Source organism: Melanostigma gelatinosum (genome assembly GCF_949748355.1).
Source record: "Melanostigma gelatinosum genome assembly, chromosome: 14".
NCBI classification, from domain to species: Eukaryota; Metazoa; Chordata; class Actinopteri; order Perciformes; family Zoarcidae; genus Melanostigma; species Melanostigma gelatinosum.
This window is the reverse complement of record NC_136647.1, coordinates 15,069,320-15,091,020: the sequence shown is the minus strand read 5'-3', so window position 1 is coordinate 15,091,020 and position 21,701 is coordinate 15,069,320. Positions and strand designations below refer to the sequence as shown.

At 45.1% G+C, this 21,701-nt stretch overlaps 1 protein-coding gene across 1 annotated transcript; it reads left to right on the top strand.

Annotated features, from left to right (window-relative positions):
• The first annotated feature begins 530 nt into the window (after positions 1–530).
• LOC306787624 (uncharacterized protein) lies at positions 531–20,581 on the top strand. Its single transcript, XM_079282818.1, has 20 exons — positions 531–658; positions 5,764–5,887; positions 6,844–6,900; positions 7,072–7,291; positions 7,417–7,662; positions 7,802–7,957; positions 8,050–8,331; positions 9,090–11,674; positions 11,787–11,913; positions 13,357–13,462; positions 14,057–14,262; positions 15,531–15,688; positions 15,778–15,846; positions 15,954–16,102; positions 16,228–16,342; positions 16,929–17,116; positions 17,243–17,384; positions 17,478–17,604; positions 17,699–17,869; positions 18,124–20,581. The coding sequence occupies exons 2-20, from the start codon at positions 5,769–5,771 to the stop codon at positions 18,145–18,147; spliced, it is 5,247 nt and encodes a 1,748-aa protein (XP_079138944.1). The 5' UTR covers positions 531–658; positions 5,764–5,768; the 3' UTR covers positions 18,148–20,581.
• Positions 20,582–21,701: the final 1,120 nt, after the last annotated feature.

The following is a 21,701-nucleotide window of genomic DNA, read 5'->3' as shown; positions in this document are numbered from 1 at the left end:
TGCTTCACTTCATCCAGAAACATACCTGGTTACACATGAGCCAGGGGAATGAGAGAAACCATTACCGTAATATCATGTGCATTACGATTCTATGACCATTTTCTCCTTTAGTTGAGAAGACATCAAATATATTTTGCGGGGATTTGCAGAAAAAGAGTGTCAACCACTTGCAGTGATGATGATTCTTATGCAGCTGTGTGAACAAATGTAAATAGGCTGTCTCCTGGACTCTAGGCTACTGGCCATGTTCCAACTCTCACTCGATCTCTCTCACACACATACAGAGAGAAAAATAAAGAGCCCCTCCATGCCTGTCTGCTGTGTCCCCCCACCCCCATCTTCTCCTGCCTCGTCCCTCCTCCAGCTCGCTGCAAAATGTCATAGATTAGAGATTCTCCCCCCGTCTCATTGGCTCGCGCCTTGCGACTGGCAGCTCTGTCGGGCCCGCCCCGCAGGTCTCCGTAAATGGATCGGTGTGCTCGGAGAGCCCGAGCATCAGAGAGTGGAGTGGAAACAGGAAGAGGTGGAGAGGAGAGGGGGGGAGAAAGAAGACTGAGAGGAGAGGATCGGGTGAGACAAGGTGGCGAGGAGTGAAAGGGAGGAAAAGGGGAGCAGAGGGGCGTGTGGACCAAAGAGAAGGAAGGCAAAAAAAACCAAGGTAAAAGAAGGCATTGCAGAGCAGTCGCTGCATGTGCTATTCTGCATATGTCTGAACGTGAATAACAGTACTTGTACTGCATCTACCTGTGTGGAAGCGGTGTGAGCGCGTGTTTCTGTTTCTCTTCTGTGTGTGTCTGCATTTCTGTGCATCCACTGTGTGTCATTGTTCTGAACGATCGGTCTTGGCAGAACCTACTGCAGTGTGTGTGTGTCTGCAGACAGTGCTGCACATTCATGCATGAAGCTCGCACACACACACACACACACACACACACACGTGCACACGTACGGTGCTCACGTGCAGACACAGAGAGAGCAAGAGCAGAATTGTGATATGATGAATGTGGTGATGGGGAAGTGTTGCGGTTTACACTTACGTTATGGTTACATTTGTGCTCCGTGGAACGTTTAACTGTTGAATATCAGCCAACGCGTGTGTGTGTGTGTGTGTGTGTGTGTGTGTGTGTGTGTGTGTGTGTGTGTGTGTGTGTGTGTGTGTGTGTGTGAGAGGCGTACAGTAGTAAGAAGCCACCGAGTGTCATGATTCATCTTCATCTGGAGTCATGTCTAAACTGTGTCACAAGTATTTGGCTCCACTGAAAGTTGGACTCCGCCTGATGAACACGTCTCACACGGAGATCTTTTGGCTTCGCTGTGTTTTTCATGGTCTCACACTTGTTTACTTTTTGAACTGTTTCAAAGTAGAATGAGTAAAGATTGTGTTTGGTTACTTTTTAACGTCTGCTTCCAGCTGACATGACTGCCAGTTGAGGTCACCACCTGAACGTGCCATTCTAGGTTACCATTCACCACACAAGCCAGCTGCCTCACACACACACACACACACACACACACACACACACACACACACACACACACACACACACACACACACACACACACACACACACACACGTGCATCCAGTGCTTTCTTCAAACCTGTTAACCTGCCTCATGGTGTTTGTTCACAAAAAAAACAAATCTGTACATTTTGGCATTGTTTGGAAAAGACACCCCTCTTCCTTGTTCCTGACCTTGCCTTGGTACATTCCAGTACCCCTCAGAGGGCTGTGCTTTATGGAGCATACACCGGGAGAAGCTGCTATTACAGAGCGGGAGAAGGAGGATAGAGCCGAGGGGAAGCGCGGCTGCAGGGATGTTATTTTTAGAAATGTGATTGATATTCGTCTCGTACTGTATGCCGTCTCTGTGATCGTGCCGCTATTTCAAGGGCCGGGTCCAACAGAATCACACACGTGCGTGCGTTCTGAGAAGGGGTTGTCGGTCCGGTCTATCTGTCTGCTGCTCGCTTCTGCTCCCTCCATATCTCTGTTAGCTAGCCAAGGAGCCACCAGAGACAGGCCTGGTCTGCTGCAGCCCATCCTTCCTTTTATGGTATAGGATCAGTATCCCCACTACTTACACACACACACACATGCACACAGAAAGTCACAGCAAGAGGTGCACATCTGCAGTGGTTCCCTGCAGCTAGCAAGCGGCTCTGAATAGTATGAGTTGTGCAAGAATGTGACAGACTGCTGGTTAGTCCCTACGAGTGCACAAATTGGAGTGTATTTGGAGAGCTGTAGCACTAAACAATGAATGTTGTTTTTTTTATTCAGCTGACAGAGCGGCTGCATAATGGTTGCAGACATCTTAACAGAGAAAAGAATAGAGAAATGTGGAAGTATGCGTTAAATCCTATACCCCCCCCCCCCCCCCTCTCTCTCCCCCCACCCCTGTCAAAATCACACTCCAACACAAACACTCCCCTCCTTGCTCGAGGCCTTGCTCCCAGCTCTGGACTAAATGATATCATCGGTTGCCAGGGATACAAGGACACAGCGTGCAGAGAAAAGGGAGGGTGAGGCATAGGCAGAGCCATACACATAGCCTGAAAGAAAAAGGGAAGAGGCTGGGATATTGGGTATCAAGAAAGAAAAGGAGCCTTGTGGAAACAAGTAGTGAAGATGGCAATGGGCAGGGCCACGGAGAGGAAAGACGGGCGCAGAGAGAGCCTGTCAGAGGTTACTGGCCCATCCTTCCTCCCGCTTCTGACTTACATCTCATTTCGTCCTCCTCCTTTGTCTGGAGAGGGTATGGTTTGCAACAGTATGTGAAAGCCAACGGACAGGCAACGGATAGAAAGAAAGGGAAAGGCAGAGATACCTGAGGGGTGGAGGAGAGATACTGCCCTTGATTTTGAGACAATAAAACCTTCCTGTCTTGTACATCTGTGCACCAACTGACTGGTATTTCCTCACTCCCTCTACTGTGTGTGTGTCTGCCAGCTCGTGGAGGATGAGCGTGTCTATTTAAAGTGGTCCAAGTCTGCACGGGTCCGCTGTCTTGCTATTCCTGACCGACGGCATCATCGCATTTGGGATTTGGGCCAAAGTCTTGGGGGGGGGGGGGGGGGGGTTCAGCAGAGACGTGAAAGGATGCATGGCTATCCCTCTTTGGCTACAGAGAGACCAGGGTTTCCTTGGTGACAAGAGGGAGCGGGAGGCAGCAGACTGAGGGGTGCAGGCGGCAGGTTTAACCGACCACTTTCAACTACTATCACACGCCGGCATAACCAATGTAAGAATGGATCTGTACAGCGTCGTTTGTCCACAAAATATTTCACTGTGCAAGTCAGGACCGCTGCACACTCTTACAGAGCCGCTGTTTACATTCTTTTCCTCAACGTATCTCACTGGGAAGCAGTGGGTTCACCCAGCAGCAACTTAACCCCTTTTGCACGTGACGACATTTGGAGCTGGATTCCAGATGTCTGGAATTAACCCTGCGCAGATGGGTTTGATATTGGAAGCACAGGGCCGTTGTTGTGCAGAATCAAATTTAAGCTGCCGACTGACTGACGGCCCCCCCCCCCCCCCCCCTTACAACACTCCACCAACGGAGTGTCCCCGTGTGCAACAGGGAGGGTCTACAGCAGATGGTTTATCTGCTGCCTGGGTAATGTTGCTCAACTACCAGCAGCAGGCTGGTTAAAAAAGCGCGGTGAGGTGCCTTTTTACTCGTCAAAGAAACCGGAGGGAGTTGCAACACTTTGTGTCTGAAAATGTAACCGGCGAATCCGTTTACAAGTTGCTGGCATCAATTAAGCGCACAATGACAGTTGATGTGACATTAACATAACTTGACATTCTGGGACACACATAGGCAAGTCATGAGAATAAAGCACAACCCAAGATCCAAAGCTTCGTAGCGTTCGCTGAAGACCGCTTATTTCGGCATTAGCGGAGAATCGCAGGAGCTCAGAAAGCTGGTCTCTCATAAAGCAGAACAGGAGGTGATGAGAGGATTAGAGTGGATCTAAGCGGACGTGGTGTGTCTGTTGCGCAGCTTTATGTGGCGGCTGATGGCACACAGTGCATAGGGAGAAATGCATCCAGTCTTAATTCAGCCGCGTATGACTGTATGTACACGCATTTCCTTTTGTGTCCTCTTTTCTTACTCCAGGAATAAATCTGAATGCAGTTGACTTTAGAAAGGCTAAAGCCTCGGTGGGAAGAACCGTCTGGCTCCAGTTGCTCTAGCAACTGGTAGGAAATGGACTCTTGAAGAGGTTGCTCACTTGGCTCATTCAGCGCTCACAGAAAGGTTATTTCACATCTGCAAATCCTGTGTGGAACAAACTTGTTAAATGTACCACACGGGGAGGGGAGGGGGGGGGGGGGGTTTAAAATGTGGCACAGCCTGTATCGTCATAGTATTTATAAATAGCTGTGGGAAATGAATGCATGTCGAGGTGCAACCTATCGGCGACACAGTAAAGCTCTCTTCAGCGTGCAAAGTTGATCTTTTACGAGGTCAGCTCATTTTGAAGACAAAATAGGCTAAAAGTGTGCAAGAAGATTAAGACGTCTTTCCTGTCCATATTCAAATAAATGACTGTATTCAACGATTCTATATATTCAATATGCAGATTAGACAGGGGAGGTCAGGATAAGAAATTGTGACAAAACGATAAGTGGACAACTTGAACTTCTGCAGAGACTCAGCCAGCCACACATCTGACCTGGTGCGGTGGTTCGATACTCAGCAGGACTTCACATCGGGGAGTTGGTGTAGTTGAAGCAAATGAACCAGCAGCTGGTGATGAACTGTGAGACTGGATGGAAGATGGGTGCTGTTGATTTGAGACGCAGTCACTCACCGGTCCTGTCAAATCAGAAAGAGAGACTCGGGGCTTTTACTGTAAGCTGAGAGAAATACTACAGCAGCCGAGCCCGGTTTCTTTTCCTCTGCTTGTCTTTGCTCTGAACGTGAGGTTGCCATGGCCCTTCTTAGTACCATGTTTTTTGTTTTTTGTTTTTTTCGATCATTGGATGGCCACTGGCTGTGGTGGCTGCTGGGTAGCAGTGATTAGAGAGAGGCTGAATGCACAATGCAGCTCTGGCTGACTGATGATATGACTGCTGAACAGACACAGTGCAGCAACATAATACAGCATGATGAAATCAAATGTCCCAGAGATGCACAAACTGACACTATGGTCTCGATGTACATCACAGACCCACCACGATAAGACGGAAGAAAAGCAATGATTGTGCTGACATTCATCTTTCTCTCTCTTTTTGCTCTCCCTTTTGGTGTGAAGTAAAGGACTTTCCAAACACAGACCAAGACTGGTAACATTTGTTTCTGTCTCAGTACTTTGTTTATGTGAGTGTGTGTGTGTGTGTGTGTGCATGGCTTTTTACATGTACTTTGTGCACTACTTTAGCACTTCCTGGTATCACCGTGTTGATTATATCCACGTGTGAGTCGCTGCGTGTAGTGTTTTTCGTTAGTGTTCACCTGCTGCTGTAATTGGATTTGACGTTACTCGATTACAGCCCCCCCCCCCCCCCCCTCCTGTTGGCCTTTTTCAATCGGTGAGTGGAGCAGTCTTCTGAATAAGCATCGAGGAAATAGAGCTTCGGGGCAAAGTGGTGGGCGTTGTCATTGCATGAGCTACTATCTGATTGGTTGCAATTGTTGCAGTTTACGTAGCCAGGTGTTCTTGAAATGAGATATCATATTTATTCATTTGTTCATGTATTTATTCAAAAAAAGCAACACCGTACACATTAAACGTTATCTGTGTTTCAGGCTGCATGTATCTCCCCGCAGAGCTGTACTCTGGCCGTAACACATGGGACTCCTATCCAGCTGGAGGACCTAACGGAGGACAATGGGCTCCTGGGAACATTCGTCCCTGGAGCCACACAGAAAGGTCAGCAGCACCATCACAATACTCTCACTTAGTGTTTCTACAAACCTTTAACTTCTTAAAGGACGGTAGTCCATTCGCAGGTGCACACGTATCATACCACATGCAGTGGATATAGGCTCTTATATATTTACTGTGCTGCTCATGAATTATGAGCTTTAGTCGTGAACATTAACCAAGACTTCCAAAGGTTGTTGGTTGTAACGGTTAAGAAAGCAGATACAATATAAATGCCCTTAACTCAGAGAGCGTTTGGAAAGAACAAACGTCCAAAGCCTTCCCGAAGATGATTGAACCCCATTCGGAGTGGATAGTGTGGCACAACTTGAGGCTTGAACTCTCCCAACAAGGGTCATTCCAGCAGGTGGCGACTCCAGCTTCTGTTGTCTGGGTTGATTCCGGATGAGCACCACTTCATGGGACTGACGCTGTGATGAGCATATTCATGAACAAATCTTCCTTCAGCTGCAGCTGTAAGCAGGAGCCCATCTGCGCTTTAAATAAGCAGGACTCTGGTGAATGAAACTATAACTGCTGCAGCTGTGAGAACCCTCAATCTAGCTGTTCAGCTGCAGCGGCTGAGGGTGACTGAATGAATGCGATGATGTCTGTCGCCCAAAGGTTGGGAATTTGGCAATTGTAGCAATTGTGACTCTGATAATGTTGCGTGACATAAACACAGCACTGTAAACAACAACTGATATTTTAAATAGAATAATAATAATAATATGAAATCCTAGATCATAAACTTGATCGTTCAACCAGAAGTGCTTTTTTTTTTTAGCAAGCTATGTCAAATTACCTCCATATTCAGAGAGGCCTCGTTGCTACAAAAGTGCACGATTAGCAATCAACCAGGAACAACTTGATTAAGATATTCAAAGAAAGACATTATCAGAGGGGACATTATTATTTTGAGTCTATAGATTTTCTGTATGTTTTTTTTTGTGTCACTACAGATGCCATGGAGGGCGCAATCAATCACATAACCCACCGTCGGGCCGTCTTTATAATAGGTGAGTGACACAGGGGTAAACATTGCACCGAATAAGTTCTGTAATGCAGTTTCATTGAAGCCACTTTTCTTTGGCTTCGCTTGTACTTGCTACTGGAGCAGCAGAACAACGGTACCATACTTGATCTGTGTCATGGTACTTGTTGCTAAGTGCGGTTGGTCTTTTGCTCAGGGGGGAGAGAGCAGTCAGCCATGTCCAGGACAAGGTTGTCTCAAAGGGGCACCGACAGCCTCTCCGTCTCTGGCATGGAAAAGAGCAGTCGATTGAGGCCCAGAACTGGCATCACCACCCCACACGCTCATTCCACAACAGAGACGGCACCAGCAACGGTTATCTAACGGGACCAGGAGAGCGCTACGCAAACTGGGACTACAATGCCAGCAACTCTGTGGTGAGAGCTGCAGTTCCAGAATAAGTTCCACAATATTACTTTTAAAAGCGTTCATATTATTATTATTAGAACTAGAAGTGTGTCATCATTGGATCATTTGATTATTTTCTCTTGTCGGCTGTTAGCACGGGGGGCCTCGCCAGCATCGGAACAACAGAGAACTCCAGGCCCCGCCAGAGAGATGGGCCCCCTCAGACTGCAGCCGGAGCTTTCCTGTCAGAATGATGAACAACAGACCAGGACCATGGAAACGGCCAGCCCTCCACCAGCGGCGAGACCAGCTGCACCAGCACAGTCCACCTCCACAGCACCCTCTGTCCCCCAGGGACGAATGTCCAGCCAAGAGGAGAAGGGACTCTGGCCCTGATCAGGTGGAGTTTGTTGGCTTAGATTCCTTTGTTAAATATAGCCCATTTATTTCTACACAGGCTTTTGTTTCCTGTGCAATAGCACCACCCATTGGTTCAAATCCCATCTAGTATGACAGGTTACTTCTGCTTCTGTGTTTAGTCATCTCATCCTGGATCAAGACATTTGTCTTCACTTGTCCATGGCCCATCACCACCTCGCCACCACCGCTGCAACCAAGACGACTGGAAGCCTCCAAGTGAAAGGGCGGGTCATTGCCACTACAATGTCCACAGGACCGCAACAACGCTGCAACAGGTGAGCGTGCAGAGTCCGTAGATTATTGCTAAAAGATGAAACTGAACAAGCATCAGTTGGTGGTTTTTATTATTGTTTTTTTCATTTTGCAGGAAACCTCTAAACTGCGAGCTGGAGGACATGGCTTAAGTAACAGTCACCTAGCGGCTCTGAACCAGAGCTGTCGCAGCAGACCACCACAATACGGAAGCGATGGGAAGGTCGACCGGAGAATCTCGTCATCACCAGCAGACCACACCCGTGTGCCTTACAGCCAAAACCATCAGCACTGCTATCAACGGCACACAGGCCACCCCAGAGCGCTACCGCACAACATGCCGCTACACCCCTTTGAGGAAAAGGACTCACGGAGCCATCACCACAAACAAAGCACAGTGAGGAATACACATTTAAAATAGCACGAACAAAGTCAGTATGAATGCATAAACAAATGGGTAGAGACAAACTCTCAATCACTTTTCAGTTTGTGCCATTTCACCATGAAGTTGCTGTTAATGATATCATTAACCTCTTCCACCATCCCGACCATTGACCCATTTCTGTCTGTTTGGAGGGAAAGGGGGTCTTTAGGGGGAGATAGCAGGTCAACAGTGTTGCCACATAGAAGTGTTGTCCGACATTGGAAAGCTAGGAACCTGAAGATAGATTTGAGACGCAGCGCAGCACTTTGTGTCAATTTCTATTGACGTAAATCTATAAAAAAAGATTGTGTTTGTCATACATTGTCTTAAGTTGCAGCAATATTTTGGGTTGATTCCATTTGTTACACATATTTGGGGCTAAATGTAATTTCCGACCACTCAAATTGATAAAAATGGTTAAAAAAAAAAATCCCTCCAACATACCAGATTAATAAACGAAGACCTTGAGGAACACCATAAAAAAATTCAGACAGTGAGATCAGCTTTGAAAATATGGTCTCACTACAATGTAATTGTTACTATGGGGACTTGCATTGTCACACATGATTGCAATTTGTGCAATTCCAAAACTGTTCAGTGACCCCAGTATGTAGAAATATTTTAATATATACCATTTTTAGAAAAATTTAAAATAATACATTGATACTGCATGCAAAAAATGCATGTTTCTTTTCATGAACTAGTGTCTAAACAGATGTAATCCTCTGCAGGAACCTCAGCGTACTCATCAAAGGGGCAATTCAAGAGATCCAGCCCTCTCCAACTCTTTTGGTGCAGATTCTCCTTCCTATTCGTCCCTCCTCTGCAGCCCTAAAGATGGCGCTTCTTCTGCCAGCAGTCCACGTGCTTCTTCCAGTCCCTCTTCATACACATTGGCCAGTGGCAGAAAAGATCCATCAGTCATTCATCAGTTTATCCCTGGCCTCGGTGGACAGCAGAAACTCCATGGAAGCCCTAATTACACCCTGAGACCTAGCTTGACATCTGCCACGTCTCTCACATCTCACACTGGTCCTAAATCCAGCTTTTCGGATGTCAAATATAGAAAGACCTTGCAGCCCCTCTGCTCACGGCAGTCCCCCCACGGCAGATCAAGAGCAGTAAAGCCGGAAAAGATGTCGGAAGGACACAAAAAAACAGAGAAGCTGATGAAAAAGGAGAGGAAGGGGGAAGTTAAAAAGACAAACCGAAAGGGTGAAGAGAGGAAGAGGCATAAGAAAAAAGAGGAAAAGAGGTTGACCGAGAGAAAAAGAAGGAAGGATAAAGCAGCGAGGAGGGAAAGAAAGTTAGGCTTGAAAACTAAGGTCACAGAAAACGAAATATTTACTTCCAAATCGTCAGGAGAGGCCAAAATATGTAAAATGGAGATTTCAACTCTGTCCCCAGAGAATCAAGGCCAGTTACCACCCAAACGCAGGCACAGGGAGAGGAGGGAACGAGCAGAGAGGACACACAGGCCATCCGCAAATACTCCTCATCTCAGCAGCACTTCCCCGCAGCCATCCTCAAAATGTGGAAATCACAAAATGCCCAAGAAGCACAGCGGTCGCCCAAGACTCCCTGTCAGGGAACAACTAAAACGGTCTCTTCCCAGGAAAACATGCCCCGACCAGACCAGGAAGAGGCGCACCGCCGTCTCATCGCGATCAGAAGCGCGACGAAAAGCAAAGCCCGAAGACACGCTCCCTTCCCTTTTATTTAAAGCCTTAGCGCCTCTCAGTACAGCATGTTCTGTCCGCTCAGAGCAGCCCATCCACGGCAACGAAGGTGGGCAGGGAGGGGCTCTCAACGCTCCAGACCTACAGCCTGTGGGAAATGTGAGGGAAACGGGAGATAATCTTGCCAATACTCCCCCTGTCCTCAGCTGGCAGGGCTCTCCGGTATCGAGTCTGGGAGAAGATGAAGAGGAGCTAGAAAAGGGAGTGTTGAGCAGACCCGTCCTCCAGCCCAGCCCCACCCAGTGCTTCTCTCCTCCGCCTGTCGACAGCGAGAGCACCGACGATGTGAATGAGGAGCCTTGTGAAAGTACGCCGGCTGATTATTCCCACGATGGCATGTCTGAACTCGGTGATCTGCCCTGTGCGACGGAACAAGTTGCTGATGGAGAAAAGGAAGACGAGGTGGACGGCGGCAGGGAAACCTCTGGCTCTCTTCTCCGTGAGCTTCGCCACCATAAAACCGGTTTGGATGACGTCTTCAAGAGCCTGGCAACCTTTCTCGGAGGCCAGCGGGTCACGTGTCGAGGCGGTCCATTTGGGGGCCCTCCTGCTGGCTCCGCGGGAGGAGTGAAGTACTCGTCTTCTCTTGAATTGGGGCCAGAGATTCATGAGCATCATGATTTCTCCCCACAAACCGACCGTACAGCATCCTCCGACTCCAGTAATCAGTCACCAACTCACTCTACCTCCAGATTTTTGAAAACCCACAGTCCGACACGGACTCGGAGGGAGCCTGTCGCGGACGCCCTGGTGCAGGAGAAGAAGGACGAAATCAAGACCAACATGAAAGAGAGGCCAGAGGGTAAGGATATGGAGTTCCTTTCTGAGAGAAACGAGTCCTCTCTTTTGGATGGGTCACTGAGTGCAAAGCTGAGACTCACCACGACACACACAGCTTCTTTCACCAGCCTCATTACTCTCTCTACCAAGGAAGAGAGAGGACACAGTGCAGAGACAGAACACATAGGTACAGACAGAAAGAGAACACAAAAGGTTCATGACGAGGGGAGTGAGGGAGAGATCAAGATTAAGATCAAGACGGAGGAAAGCAGCGTCATCGGTTCTAAAAACAAAGCGAATGAAATAAGGAACTTGGAGGAAAAAGACGTTTCGTCCTCGGTGCTCGTCATCTCCGGAAAGTCACCCAAACCTCTCAAAGATGGTAAGAAGGGCCAGACCCCTCGGGAGAATCAAACCTCGCATGGCAAACGCATCCAGGAAGAAAAAGTGGACACAAAGATCATGACTGAGAAGAAGGAGTTAGAAAATCAGATATCCTCAGCAGCCGGAAAAACAAATGCCAAAACCCCAAACTCTGCGTCAACGCTAACGATCAACACATCCAAATTATGTGTGACCACACCCGCAAGTAAACCTCTCTGCTCAGTAGCACCAGTTGACCCAATGAAACTGAAAGCGCTGTCCATGGGCTTGTCTAAGGAGCTAAAGATCCTCTTGATTAAGGTGGAGAGTGCTGGAAGACAAACATTCAACATATCGGAGGTGGAGGAGCAAAGAATCCCGCTCTCCAAGATCAGCATTGAAAACACGGGCGCTGAAGTGGTCAGAGCTTGCAAGTGAGTACTCCGACAAAGTTGCTCCTAATTTGGGCTTCTCTTTTATTTCTATATGTTTGAGCTGTTTCTCTGAATGAATTTAGTCTTTTGTTGCTTTGTCATATTTCTCCAGGGGGACGAGGGTGAAGGGGAAGTTCACGGAGTCTTTCCTGCTTTCCGCCTTCTCTGTTAAACCTGACATTGCCAGCAAGACCCCCATTCCTCGAGAAAAGCTTAACCCTCCTACACCAAGCATCTATGTGAGTCCACACAGATTAGCACACTCGAATATGCTCCAGCTCAACAAGCGGCATCGTCAAGTATTGAATCCTAACAAATAGTTTTTAGCCATGCTAGAAGCATGGTTCTATGGTTCTATGGACGGCAACGCCAACCTCTGCTGTAGGTTGGCCGAGCGGTTGGTGTGCCACTTCGCTCCCAACTGAAATATCTTGATAAGTATCCGACGGCTTGGCATACAATTGTGTACAGACATTCATATTCCCCTCAGGATCAACCGTGAATGCCTCGGTGATCCCTTAACTTTTCATCTACCACGAAAAAAAAAAGTATTATTCGAACACTTTATGACTCGATACTCGCAAAACTATTGACCTTCGCATCAGCCTAAGCTGTACTTTGTGTTTAGTGCCAATTAGCAAATGTTAGCATGCTGACGCACCACACTCTGATGTTCGACACAATAAAACATATATAACATCAGCATCCTAGCATTGTCATCGTGAGCATGTTAGCATGCTGGTGTTAGCGTTTAGCTCAAAGGACCGCTCTGCCTCAGCACAGGGACTGCCTATTGTTTGGACGGCCCGATTATTACGAAACCCCAATGGTCTGAAAAATGTCCCATTTCAATCAGCAGAGACAAGTAAATGAAGAAAAGAAGGAACTGCAAGGAAATGATGAGTGAGCATGCATGAGAGGAGAGAAATGAAGCTCAGGCCTAAGCATGCAAAAGTATCATTTTCTCATCAGAACTTGCGCTATTTGTTCAACGCCCATTCTTACAAAGGTTGTTTTTTGTGGTTTCTTTGTCTACTGGCGAAGGCATAAACCACCACTTTGCCTCGTTTCACTTGTTGCCTTTGTTGGTTAGGGATGGGCATGAGGAGTTAGATTATGTTGAGGGTAAGAGTATCCGGGTAAGCCAACCAGAGGCAGAGTAGGGCGGGTCATGGCTTCGTTATGGTAAGAAAAAATATATAATGCTAAAGGGAAGATCAGATGCCGTCATTTTGCTGAATAATCAACCATGTGCTGTCTGTTGCACAAAAGTTTGTATTGTAGGAACAATGGGTGGGTTTTTTTCTGGTATAGCAGACTGTTGGATAAATGAGCTTTCGGGTCCAATGGGAATTTATTGGGATTTCCAAATAATGGGCCACCCGAAAAATGGCATGGCACCCTAAATACAGCCTCAGCGAGCCCCTAGCATGGCTGTAGACCCCTCGGCTTGCTCTCATATGAACTCATATGAAATGAGTGAATCCCCACCATAAATCTTTGAATTATGTCTTGGATTGTTTTCTCGATAGCAGCAGAGAGAGCTGCCTTATCATACCTTGTTTCAGGACATCTACAGGTTACCAACGTGCTGTCAGTATTTTTCATTGGTTTTCAAAACAAATAAATAAATTCCTTCACCGCGTTCAAATGTGAATCGTTGTTCTGTCTTTCTTCCGCAGTTGGAGAGCAAGAGGGACGCCTTCTCTCCAGTTCTGCTTCAGTTCTGCACTGATCCCAAAAATGCAGTTACTGTCATCAGAGGCCTGGCCGGCTCCCTCCGCCTTAGTAAGTTTACACAACACACTCGTCTCAGCTAATTTACCCCACTGCAGTTACTCTGCTTATGAAATTCCATTTCATCTAAATTAGTTTTTGGTGATTAGTAACACATTTCCAATGATTAGGACCTTTTTGTTCGTTGTTTTATAATAATTGTAATGCAGGGAAAGGGAAGCAGGTGTTGATTATTCAGATATAAATGTAGCATGTCATAAAACTGGGGGTTATTTTAGATGCAGTAGATCTTTTACACATGACATTTGAGAAATGTTATTCAACGTACAGTTACACATTCACTGCTGTGTCTTTATGATCCATATTTGAATGCAGACCATGTATGCTCAACCATGACGCGATGGCTCGGCCACTGGTAGGCTGCACTTTGATAGAGTTCATTTGAATGCGTTTGCGTATTTCAGTTTGTTTTGCAATCGTCCAGTCGAGATAAACTGATCTTATTTCCTTACCGTTTTCTCGCTCATACTTTGTTGTGTGAAATACTGTCCGCTTAAATGAATGAATGCAATATAACTGGGACAAAGCAAGAACTTCTGATTAATCTGGTAATTATCTCTGTTCGCTTTCCTTTCCCTATGTGAGACCTCGGCCTGTTCTCCACCAAATCTTTGGTTGAGGCCAATGCGGAGCATGCAGTGGAAGTGAGGACTCAGGTCCAGCAGCCCGCCGACGAGAACTGGGATTTGAGTGGTTCGACGCAGACATGGCCCTGCGAAAGCAGCCGCTCACACACCACCATTGACAAATATGCCCAGTACCAGGCCTCGAGCTTCCAGGAGAGCCTGCAGGTAGACATTCATCCATCCATCATGGCCAACACGTGTACACACATGCACACAGATGGTTTGAGATTTAGTGGATTTGGATATCATTTAAAGGCATTGTTAATTGATTTACACTGGCCTGTATTGCAACTCTCATCCAAATGGAATCGAAAACCAGAAATGATCCATTGGGCCTCATTCAGGAACCTTGTGTGCAAACTGATTTATCCTTAAGTGGCAAGTATGAGGGAGTTACCAAGGAATTTGTGGCATTCACGAATTCCCTACGACTTAAAGTTTTCTCCTAGATACGAGTCTGAGTCATGGACAGATAGTCTGACTTTCTTCTTTGGAATCATAAATAATTCGGAGTTTGAATACGATGCAATAGTCTCCATATCATCGTCATGGCAATTTGCTTTTTTAAATATTTTATGATTTCATGATTGGAATTTGCATATTCGGCACATTTGTCACAGCGACCTCAGGCTCTCTGTCCAGTATCATCCTCTGTTGCACCAACAGTTAAACATCTCTGACTGTAATATTGACCACCTCGTATTGTTTCTTAGCAGATTGTTATTTAACCCATGTCATGTATTGTGTCTGTGTTTGAGTCTTATTTTTACTGTTTGGTAATATCATTCAATCAGGAGAGACTTCATTAGTGTATGCATCATATGCATGATGAAATGAATATTATGAAGGTGAAGGGGATGAAGGAGGGTTTCATCGGTTCATGCTTCAATGACAACTGACAGCAGAAGAGAGGAGAAGCAGTTTTACCATTTTGACAGCAACTATGTGTTTGGCTGAGGGAAACCGTGAAAGTAAAAGTGAACGCCCACAATCAGCTGATGGAGTAGAAGCGCAGAGACGGAGGGAAGGAGAGATTTGTGAATGAATGAGTGTAAAGAGAGGCTTCCTGACTCAACGTCCGCTCTGCTTTGTTATTCATGAAACCCACACACGGAGCAAAACCGGTGGCCTCGTATGGAAATTAGGGGAAATAAATATGCTGATGATCAATTGTCACAAACGCTCTTTTCCTGTCGAACGGGCAACATTCATCGGAAGAACTGACACTAATTATTTCAGTTGATTTTTATGTTGGTGAAGCACAACAAAATACAAAAAAAATGACTCAAACAAAATAACAAGTGTGCTGAAAGTTCAGTCTTTCTTTGAATCGTATCTGGTGTTTAATCCCTCTCGAGCTTTCAGCAAGTTTCAATAAGTTGTTTTGATCATAATACAGTGTCCAGGACTAAGCTCATGTAGATGTGTTACAGGAGGAGAAGGAGAGCGAGAGTGAAGAGGAAGGAGAGGAGAACAGGTCTTCAGATACAAACGCCGCCACAAAAGCTGCTCTGACGTTAGCCAGCGTTAAAGTCAGTTCTGCTGCCTTCTTCAGCAAAGCCCAACCTGTGCATTCCAACAGCACAACCAGGTTAGCACAGAACACTGTTCCGTCCGCACAAATAACTCACAGCTTTACGTTTTAACGACACGCAACTCAGACTTTGTTCTTTTCCCCAGCTCAGAGCAGAAATCAGCCGGAAAGATCATTCAATTTGGGACAAATATTGATCTCTCTGACCCTAAAAGGTGAGATTATGTCATTAAATGCTGCCCGCTCAAACTGACGGCACTCTGGGGGGGGGGGGGGGAGGTTGGTCCTTGTTGTTTCACATTACCCATCATATGTCTATTAGGTGGAAGCCTCAGCTGCAGGAGCTGTTGAAGCTGCCGGCTTTCATGCGCGTGGAATCCAGCAACAACATGCTCAGTCACGTCGGTACCACCATCCTGGGCATGAACACTGTCCAGCTCTACATGAAGGTGCCAGGCAGCCGCACGCCAGGTCTGTCTGTGTGTGTGTGTGTGTGTGTGTGTCTGACAACACAATCAGGAGCTAGTAAACCACTGATTGATGTTTCAAATTGTGTGTTTGAACGAATAAACGGATCATTTGCGTCTCTTCATTAGGTCATCAAGAGAACAACAATTTCTGCTCCGTCAACATCAATATTGGGCCTGGTGACTGTGAGTGGTTCGCTGTTCATGAGCACTACTGGGACGACATCAACAGATTCTGTGAGAAGTGAGTGAAGAGGCTGTTTGAGAACACATGTAGCAACAAGAAAGGTGCATTCGGTAGAGCGCAGCTCTTCGCCAGGAGACCACTGCTGTAATCTTTGATCACACACCCGTCTTCAATGCAAGTTTTTCACACAATGGATACGCTCTCATTTTAATCCATGCAGACGCGTCTTAGCTTAGTCTCACAGGCAGACTTTAAGTATTTTGTCGTGCTTTAAATCTCTCAAACTTGTGCGTAAACACACCGGCCAAAACGATAAAAGTGAGCAAGTTGTTTTCCCCATTGTGTCTCGCGGTTAAGGGGAGTGAGAGGGGAGTCGGCAGTCAATGAATGGCAGTATAAAACAGGCAATATTAAGTGTTTTTAAAAAGTGGGAGTCACTGTAACCACAAGAGGTCTTTTAGCATGTAGCCATAGATAAGCACCCAAAATATTATGCAGTTTGGTGCAGCAGAATGCAAGATTAGTTGTGTGCAGACACAGAGACGCGCACACACACACACACAACCGATCTCCTGGCGGAGAAAATACTTAGCGATAGTATCTATGCATGCTCAGTTGCATTGTTGCAAATTGTTTCCCTCAGGCATGGTGTAGACTACCTGACAGGGTCCTGGTGGCCAGTCCTGGAAGACCTCTACGGCTCCAACATTCCGGTGTACCGCTTCATTCAGCGGCCCGGAGACCTGGTGTGGATCAATGCGGGGACTGTGCACTGGGTCCAGGCGGTGGGCTGGTGCAACAACATCGCCTGGAATGTGGGACCACTCAACTGTAAGTTACAGCGAGGACCAAAACACAGTGAAACGCAGCCGCTTAAAGCGTGACATGAAGGGGTTTTTCTCTGTGTCAAATTACGACTTAAATATGCTGTTTGTGTGTTTTCCTTTGCTCTCCCAGCGTACCAATATCAACTCGCCCTGGAGCGCTATGAGTGGAACGAGGTGAAGAAGGTGAAGTCGATCGTTCCCATGATCCATGTTTCCTGGAATGTGGCACGCACCATCAAGATCACCGACCAGGATACCTACAAGATGATCAAGTAAAATCCCTCTTTCTACCGTATCTGTGTGTGTGTGTGTGTGTGTGTGTCTTGGTTTCCATCTTTCACTATGCACTCCTCTCCCCCCCTCAGACACTGCCTGATGCAGTCCATCAAGCGCATCCAGATTCTGAGACAGCAGCTGGTGGCGGCGGGGAAGAAGATCTCTTACCAGAGTCGCGTGAAGGACGAGCCAGCCTACTACTGCAACGAGTGTGACGTGAGTCCCTCTCTGCCTGCACAGGAAGTTGCGCATTTGTGTTGCATTTGCAATCGCGACATCAACTGCAGTGCCTTATTCTGTGTCTGTGCAGGTGGAGGTGTTTGCTCTCCTGCTTGTGACCAGTGAGAACAGCACCAAGAAGAGCTACGTGGTGCACTGTGAGGACTGTGCCCGAGCTAAGAGCCCATCGCTGGCGGGAGTGGTGGTGCTGGAACAGTATCGCATGGAGGATCTGATGAGGAGCTACGACACCTTCACGCTGGTCAGTCTCACTTTCTAACCACTAACCGTAATGCCAGAGTACTTTTGAGAAACTCTGAGGCTAGACCAGGTGCAAACAGGACTCCATATTGCTTCATCCGTATCTTTTATCAATAGTGTGTCATTGTTCTGCAGTCCAAAGTGAGAAGATATTTCGGATGTGCTGAAAGAAGTCATAAGTAAAATGATCTTGCACGCAACTTTTTCAAGTGGCCAGCTGAGCTCTGTCTCTTCCTCTTTTTCTCCCCCTTTCAGGCTCCGTCACCCTCTTCAAAGTGAGGACTGCGTCCTGGTGTCTTTCAGCCATAACCAAAACTCTAATGGCAGCACAAATGTTGTCTTTAAAGGCAATCTATTCCTGCGAACACTCTTTGAATCAGCCAATCGCGTTTACTCGGTATTGTTTACATCACACAATAAGGTATGGCTACTCAGCCAATCCAACTGTATAGCTCACTGTCTTCCCCACACCAGCTGCTGATTGGACGTGTGTTTTGAAATAGAATGACTAGACTGGTCCTTTTCATGAAAAGCATTTCATAAAAAAAATGTAAGCACTGTTGGCACTGAAAATCAGGTTAAATGTTCAACGGACACTGCTGTGATTCAAAAGTGTCAAGTAGCCGGTTCTGTGTTTTTAAATTCAGGTACTTTTATGCAAATTCCGTAGAACTTTTTTAAACCAATCTAGTTATTCTATATGTCCATGAATTTGCTGTGATTCTGTTGTACCAGCAGGGGAATGGCTTCACAGGAGAAGTAGCTGATTGTCACATTTGGCATTGTATTGGTTCCTCTTGGTTTTTCTTTGGTATTCAGGTAAACTCTGACATTTGTAATTCCTGTCTCTATACTCCTTTGAGGTGCTCTTCCAATCTAATTTATTCCCGTTAGTTAGATACTTACAAAGTTTTACCAGCCTATTAGTACACCACATTGGCCTTGCAAACTGTATTTATAGGAGAGGTAATTAGAGGATTAAACACACAAATAATGATTTATGAACATATTTAAAAAAATGTAAAAGTTGTATCAGTTTCTCTAAAATACGGGTTTACTAGAGGACTAATATGGTTTCATTCAGAGTTGGAAATGAAGTATGTATATGGGAAAAATGAGTGTGCTTTCTACGATACACCCGGAAGACAAACAGTGTGGTTTTTTTTATTTTTGGAATTGGAAAACAATCCCAGTTTTATACTTTTGGTGCTATGTTCTTGTTTCTAGATGACAGAGGAAATAAGTAATTGTAAATTGTGACTGAATTTATGGGATGAGTGGTGTGCATAGATGAGGAACAAAGGGGCTGCGGTGGGGGGGGGGGGGGGGTGGATATGTCCAAAGAGACACACAATCATAATCTTAGAATGCAAAAGCCAATGAGGCCAAATAGATGACCACACTATCCCCAAACACCCGTGCTCCATGCACTGCCAGGGGGTTTAATGGACTGTACTTCCAGTTGAACATGTTGAAGAGCACATGAATTAAAACGTCACACGAAAGGCCCAATTGTTGTTTTTCATTTCCCCCCCCCCCCAACATTTAGCCGGCTCTTAAACAATAGAGACTATGTAGTCTAACCGTTGGCTTTAAATGTTATATGTTATAATGCAACGGGTGAAGTACAACTAAACGCTTTCCTTCCACTGCAACTATTTCATATCATTTGAATAGAGGTTCATCATTGCTACTAAAAACATGATGATGAGATCCCCCCACATGGACACTTTCACATTTTATCCCTGCCCTCATTACTCTGTGCACACCATATATTGTACATAATGTAACTGTTTTCAGGTTCACTAGAAGACTTATGTAGTTTTGCTCTCAATCAAAACTTTAATTTGGTCAAATATGTCCACCTCAGTCATCTGTTTTTTGTTGTTGCTCTATTATAATACAGTCTAAAAAATATCCTGTTTCACTCTAGTTTAAATGACTGCAATGGGAATTTCTTCCCACTTTTATACCTCCTTTTTGTTGTCAGTTTCTGTATTTTGGATTACAGAGAAAATGGAAAAAAATGTAAATTGTGACATTATTTATACTGTACATTGTGGTTTTCTTACATATTTATTGCATATCAAAGGTTACTTCACTTGATAAGGGGCTACAAGGTATTTTAAAAGTGTAGTATGGTCATAATGTGTGGATAGGGGAAGTGCAATCAGGGGCCGGTATAATTTCCATGGTGCTAGATCCCTCCTTGCCTCGGTGCCCCCCTTGTTAAACATCACACATAAGTCAGTGACACAACTCAAACCGACCGGTTGGTGCTCAGAACCATTTCAACACAGTTTGGTGGTGACAGAAACTGAATGATGTCTTTGTACTGTATCTAACGGATAAATACAAAATCTTTTAAAAACGTTTTGTCCATTTTATGAAATCCATAATCTTGTGAGGCAGTCGTGGTTTTATGATGCATTAGTAGTAGTTGTAATTCTTGACACTTTTGCAGACACTTTTAGGGATGTGACTTTTAATGATGTTGAGGTTCTGTTTTTTTTGTGTCGTGTCCCCATTATTGGTATTATTTGAAGGATGCTCTTTTTCCTCTTGACTTGTTTGATTTATGCTGCACTTATTGTTTAAAAAAATAAAAAAAAAAAAACTGACATAGAAGAAAACCTGAGCCAGACCTGTCTTAAACCCCTCTGTGATTTATTTTTTTCTGTGACATATTGTATTGTTGTTCAAGAAAATAAAATGTTTTGATAAATTATTCAACAATGAGTCTTCGCCTTTGATTCACTCTGTCGTCTTCTCCACACCAGCAGTCGTTGACGTGGTCACGGTCGACCACTTTGGAAGTCGTTGACTTCTGGTGTGGAGAGTTTGAATCTGTTGGTATATTGACATATATTTGGTCTTTTTAATGACCTTTTTGACATATAATGCAATGAAGTATTTTGGACTTTTTTCTCTATCTATTTTACTATTCCTTTCATGACTTATTTGACATAAAATACAATTGATTGTTTTGGACATACTATATGATGACGTTTTTTTCGACATTCTATGTTTTGACTTTTTATGATTTTTTCGACATACTATACTGCAAGCTTTTTGGACATGTTTTACAACGACTCTTTTTCGACATGCTATGCAATTACTTTTTGTGACATACTATAATATGACTTTCTTTTGACATTTTTGTTTTTATTCCACTTTCAATACATACTAAACAATAGCTTTTTTTATCACTTTTCTCGACACAATTTGGCTTTTTATACATTCTTCAACATCGTATTCTATGGCTTTTAGTGACGTTTTCAACATTCTATACAATGACTTTTTAAAACCACAGCGTGAGTGAAATCACCCTCTTATTAATGTGTGGATCTTGCCTTTCAGTCAAACAAATGCATTTTCAAAGTTTTTTCAATTACTAACTCACACTGGGTCACGCCATGAGATAGTTTAGGCTGACATTTCACAGATCATAGCTTTGCAAAGGCTCAATCAGAAATGTAAAAACTGTGTGAAATGTATTAGACATTACATATAAGTTTTGTGCAAATAATTAATAATATATCATAAACTATACAAATAGAAACCAATAGCTCCTCACCTCACACTGGGTTAAATGGAAAGTATCTAATGCGATACTGTATATTATGTGGCCTATGCCAGAGGGCAATGTTGCTCACATAGACATGAAAGAGGAACAGCAGCCTCTAGTGGCTACAGATACAAAGTCTCAGATGAGAAGCCGTGAATCAGAATCAACATCAGAACCGTTTTATTGCCAGAGTATGTTGCACATACAATGAATTTGACATGGTGGATGGTGCATAACATTAAACAATCAACACAGTGCAAAATAC